At 33.5% G+C, this 6,038-nt stretch overlaps 2 protein-coding genes across 2 annotated transcripts; both read right to left on the bottom strand.

The window, feature by feature from the left end:
- Positions 1 to 2,183, bottom strand: LOC139900222 (uncharacterized). The gene is made up of 3 exons (XM_071883014.1): positions 1,553 to 2,183; positions 699 to 1,130; positions 1 to 185 (listed from the first exon to the last, which is right to left on the bottom strand). Exons 1-3 carry the CDS (start codon positions 2,181 to 2,183, stop codon positions 1 to 3), a joined length of 1,248 nt encoding a protein of 415 aa, XP_071739115.1.
- Positions 2,184 to 2,195: 12 nt separating this feature from the next.
- On the bottom strand, positions 2,196 to 5,820 carry LOC139900221 (uncharacterized). Its single transcript, XM_071883013.1, has 2 exons — positions 5,476 to 5,820; positions 2,196 to 2,264 (listed from the first exon to the last, which is right to left on the bottom strand). Exons 1-2 carry the CDS (start codon positions 5,818 to 5,820, stop codon positions 2,196 to 2,198), a joined length of 414 nt encoding a protein of 137 aa, XP_071739114.1.
- Positions 5,821 to 6,038: the final 218 nt, after the last annotated feature.

The raw sequence follows: 6,038 nt of genomic DNA, 5'->3' as shown, positions 1-6,038 counted from the left end.
TCATTGAGCTGAACCTGATCGGCTGGCATCAGAAGTTTGTGATGAAGGATGGTCTGTTATAGATGAACCTTTTCCATAAGACCATACTAATGCAGCAGCACTTCCAACTGTAACTGCAGCAACAATTGAACCCCAAACCCACCTCTGTCTTGTCTTCCTTCTTTGCCTTACACGTCGCATTGTTTCTGACACACAATATCAATGTCAAAACAAGTTTCATATCAGGAACAAGTACGTGTGTAAAATGGGCCGGTTGTTTAACGGGTCAATCAGGTCGAGTAGCACTGGGTTGACCCATGGCACCTATTCTGTACAACCTGATGAACAGTTATGGTGTCTAACTGGGTGGTGACATATTATCACCATGAATATGCATTAACATGTTGTACTATACAACATGTTGATGCACGGTTATGATATGATGGATGTATAAAAAAGATTATTCAATAGCCTAAAATGATTACTATTAAGGAGAAATATATATAGTAAACAGATCAGTGTGTCAAATATGATCTCAAAAGTTGTACTATTCAATGACATACTTTAGTTTGTTTCATGATTAAAAATACATTCTAGGGTGGCATTTACCATATCCGACCCGTTCTACCCGTTTTCTTTTTAGTTTACTTTCTTTACCCATTGGCTTCATATGTATTTGAGTTAAGATTGCCACTTCTGACATAAGTGGTAACACTTACCAATAGTTTCTTGATTCCTTTGAGACATTTCATGGTTGACAGCCTCATAATATCGTAATTTATCAAATAATCTAGCAATCTCAAAGTTTTTAGACTCTAACTGGGATTCCATCTCTAGCTCAACCTCGGCCTTTGCAACTCCTCTACCAATGGAATTTGATACAAAGCGGATAAGATGAACCTGTCGTGATATGTCGTCAACAAGATCATCTCCAGAATGGTCCTGCAACAACACTGCTGGATCTTCTGAAAGATTCAGCCCGACAAATGATAACTGCTCACGTATTTTCACCCATTGGCTTCGCATATCCTTTATGCATTCTTCTGCTTGTTTCCTTTTTTCCATTTCCACCAATAAAGTCAGTCGCATTTCACGTAATTCAGTCTCAACAGCATGTGAAGAAGGCTGGGATCCACTCTCAGACGACAATTCTGAATCAAGGAACGACATTTAGACTTAAACCATAAATATCATGATTTACTGATGCATTTATGATTCATATTCTCAATCATATGTTAAGCTGTTATTCTTTTGTGGTATACACAGTTTTGGTTGCATAAGTACTGTAATAAAGTAACCAACTTAGATCCAATTTTTAACTTACACTAGATAAAAGAACATCAATTTGATCATGTTGGTTTTTCTGATATGACCTGTTATCTTTGGTAAGCAAATTGATACCTTCAATCGAATAAATTGACCTGGTCTAAACCAAAAATGGTTCCCTAAACAAGAAGATAGAAATCATACTAAAATGTGTTCATCATTTGTTGCAAGTAGCCCTATACCCCTATATTGTAAATGAAAATATTGCACATCTTGAGATTAAAATAGCAAAAATAAACCGAATTACCTTCCCACGCATCATAAAACTCAGAAGCCGAACTGTTAAGATTCAAAGAACGCTCCAACCCGCAACTGCTTCCCCCATCAATGCTGCTCCTAACACTCATTGAATCTTGCGGGTCAAAAAAATCATCCATCTCACTGTCTCGATCCATCTCAACAGACTCCAAATTATCCCGTCCAGTTGCTACATCAACATTAACATCTCCATTTTCACGTTCTCCATTAACCATCGTGTCACGAACAATATTAATATCTGTATCATCAACAACACTACACGATTCAACATCCTCTGCTTCAAAACTTTTCACTATCTCAGTAATGTTTTCATCAGCTACAGCTTGGTTAAGAGCTATAACATCCTCCGTATAAGCCTTAGAAAGACGTGGCCCACGTCTCTTGTGGTCAACAATATACGGCGATGGTGCAAATGACGATGGAGAATCGGGAAGCGGTGTTGGTTCAGGAGTAGCGTACAAAGCAGGTGAAATCTGGTTCCAATGATGCTTTCTTTCTGTTAATTTATCAGTACGATTAACTCGACTCCCCTGCCTCGAATCATTTTTATCGGCTGCAATTTGCTTTTTAGAAGCTTTTGGTTCTATTAACCGATCTAAAGCAATCGTTGTGAAAGGCATTATACGGACTTATTATACCATCAAAAGATCTGTATCTTCAACATTTTCTATAATCAACCATAAAGCAAACAACTTTAGTATCTATACAGAACAAAATAAATCAACAGCAACCACAAACACAAATGAACCTAATTTTTCACTTCTAAAAATATCTGTCCACCTAATATGAATTAGATATTAAACCTAATTTTCAACTCATTTTGGGCAAAATGTGCACACACAAAAAATCTGATTATTTTGTAAATACATAAATAAATGAATAAACAGTGACACGTGGCGGTTGCGTATCAAACTTTCGGTCTAAAAACTGATGAACGAACCGTCACATAACATACAGCTCTCTGTGACTGTGTTTGAAACCTATTTTAAATGAGGCTTATTTAAAATTTAAGAGCCAAAATGATTGATTCAGACACATGACCACACAGTTAACAGCTTCAAAATCAACATGACGTACATAAATTAAAATTAATAAATCAACATATAATATTAGCATAAACACTTAATTGGTGTAAGAAAACATGTATAAATGATTTGCAGATTAAGATATACATGTACTTACAGAATTAGGTATGTATCTACATGTATGATATGCAGAAATTAATAAACATGAGGTAAGAGTTGTACCTTAAATAGTGAATTTAATTAACAGCAGAAATTAGAAGGTGAAACAAAAAGATGATGATCGGTGGGTTTAAAAATTCCTTTACTTGTGGAGGAAGTCGATACGAATTTTTCAGCTTTTTTTTCTCAGTTGTTGGCTATCGTATGTTCCACGTAACGCTCCACAACTTTCCCGATTATTCCTTTAAGCCCCCTTAGACTTTTAGTTTTGAAACATTTCACCCCTTTATTTTATTGCTTTGCGCTTTTGCTCCACTATATTTTTTCATTCATGTTTTTCGCAACATTTTTTATTTTGTTTGAGATACACTCTATCTGAAAAAAATTGTTCTCTAGAAATCTTTATTGACCATGTTTATTTAATGAATAAATGATTGAGAAATATAAATGAAGAAAGTTAAATAGTTCAATGATATTTAGTAGTTATTTCTTATAAACATACAATTATTTTAAGAAGAGATAGTATAGTATATGTCTATTTGAATTTAAAGATTTTAACTTTTTTACTAATTTAGTTGATTATAATACTCGTAACATATTATAATGACAAAGTTGATTCATAAACTAATACGAATAGTTTTATGGGATATTATTCAAAACGCTCATTTTTTGAACAAACTATAACGATACGCTCTTGCAAACTAATACAAAATTTGTGCTTTTTTGCAAAAACATCCTCGCAAGTCGCAAGGCACCTTGTGACGTCGCAAGGTTGGCTTGTGATTGTGAACCTTACGACTGGTCTATACTGGACGAACTCGAAACTTTGAAACGTCATATTTTGATTTGTAGCTCCGAATTTAGGTACCTTTTTTGGAATTATTTTTTAGAGATAGATATTTAAATAAACACGATTTCAGAAAAAAGTTCCTGAATCGGAGCAACGGATCAAAGTGTATGACGTTTCAAATTTTTGAGTTCGCTCGGTACGAACCACTCGCAAGGTCGTAAGAACACCTTGGCACCTTGCGACCAGCCGGTTGCAAAGGTCTCAATCCCACCTTGCGATGACGTTTTTCGAAAAAAGAAAAAAGAAATTCTGACGTCGTATTGTTATAGTTTATTTGGAAAATGATAGTTTTGGTTAATGTCCCTATTTTTATTATTCATGATATATGGTAGACATTCCATTTCTTATTTGCACATCTTTTTTAATTCAAGTATTTAGTTCGTTGTGTTATATGATAGGAATTCGAGCTTGGGTCCATAATGGTTACCTTTAAATAAATACATAGAGGGATTGTAGTGTAATAGAGTCAAAGAATGAAGGAGTAAATTGTAAAGTTTGTCAAATCTAATAAGTGAGTGGCCTCCTCCAACCGAGGCACGATGACGATAAGATTCAGATTCTGCTAGGTAGAATTGATGCTGATAGCCACTTAGCCAGAAACCTAAAACAAATTTATGTTTTGGTTCACATATTTTTAACAAGATAAGTTAAAGTATGAATTTTTATTATTTCAATGAATAATAAACTCCAATTGGATTAATATCCTTTATGTGGTAAAAAAAAGTCTTAATTACGCCAATAGTCCCTTACGTTTACTATTAATTTCATCATGAGTCTTAAAAAAAAAAAAATTTGCATGTTAATTCCTAATATTTACATTTGATTTCATAGTAATCCTCGTGACTAACTACTGTTAACTTATATTCAGTAATTTGTATCACGTGCATTACATACAAGGATGTAATAGTCAGCATCAATGTATATTATAAGTTTATAACACAGATACCACTCATTTCTAGCAATTATAAATTGAATCTCATTCAAGTTTTCAATCGTAAACATTAATCCCCAAATTACAACTCGCCTGCGATCATTCAAAATTGATTTGCAAAATGGTCAATTGTTGGTGTGGTAGACGAGATGTACTTCCCACTTCAAGAACTTCGAAAAATCCTTTAGGTAGATTGTATAGTTGCTCAATTTCGGTATGTGATTTATAGAGAAATTGTTAGCTAGTGATTTATACATTTGTTAGCTAGTGATTTATAGAGAAATTAGCTACTAGTATACTAATAGTTTTTATCCTGCACTTATGTAATGGAAAAAGCTAACTTGTAACTTAAAAGTATAAGTTAATGATCATGATGTTAAACCTATCAATAAATAAATACTACAGAGTATATAATTGTAATTAATAAATATATAAATTTAGACATTTTTTATTTGATAAATAAATTTTGTGATGTAGTTGAATAATTTAAGTGAAATAAATGATATTTAACTTATCCTCTTGGCTCTTAAGCAAAAATTACCATATCTCATAATTTATATATTATTTTTTTGAAATGCAACTATATTATTATAGATCAACAAAGTGTCGAGGACTATGCAACCACATTAAAATATATTTTGAACAACGAAAATTTTATTAATGAACAACCCTCTAGCAAGTAGTTAGGGAAAAACCAACGACCAACAAACAACGGTTAAACCGTTAAATCCCCAGACACAAAACAACGACTACAATGCCTTAAAAAGAACCACAACAAAATATATTTGTTTAAATTCAATTCAATTGTATAAATAAATGTATATAAGGTGTAGAACAATACTCGAATCATAAGCACTTTACAAGTCAAACACCTTGCTAATACTTTGAACACTTGATATTATAAGACAAAAATAAGGATTAATAAAGCTAACTAATCAGTAGATAACCGGCTTAGTCGAATTGGCACGCCAGATACCACCTTCCTTGAGGTACTGTAAGTACCTTGAGAATTCGGGTACAGCAGTCGCCTTCTTCTTCTTATTTCTCCTTTCGAATAAGCTAAATAACGGATGAATTTTGCTCACTTTCTTAACTTGTTTCTCTATGAAACTTATTTTCTTCTTTTGTTCCGTTACAAATTGCACTGGATAATTCCCGTAGAAACTGGCTGGCAACGTTGCGGACCTAAGCATTTTAGCCTCCAACAATGTGTTCGTTTCGTTCGATACAGATTCGCTGATTAATTTTTCATATCCCCCGTGTGCTTTCCTCATGCTCATGGCTCTAAACATTGTTCTTGAATTATTTTGTTGTGTGTGATATTTGAAGTGATTATATGAGTTGAAGATTGATGATTTTATAGGGGGGGACTAATTTTAAAAAATGACAGGGAAATATGGTCTTGTATGGCAGGCGATTAAATAAAATTAAGTAAGGTTCCAGGAAAGCATGTATGGTGTTAGATGTGGGTCAAAGATTTAGAGTAATGATATTTTCGGTCTTCCTCTAT

This window comes from Rutidosis leptorrhynchoides, chromosome 3 (genome assembly GCF_046630445.1).
Source record: "Rutidosis leptorrhynchoides isolate AG116_Rl617_1_P2 chromosome 3, CSIRO_AGI_Rlap_v1, whole genome shotgun sequence".
Classification (NCBI taxonomy): Eukaryota; Viridiplantae; Streptophyta; class Magnoliopsida; order Asterales; family Asteraceae; genus Rutidosis; species Rutidosis leptorrhynchoides.
The sequence above is the reverse complement of the archived record's forward strand: the minus strand, read 5'-3'. Positions and strand labels throughout refer to the sequence as shown.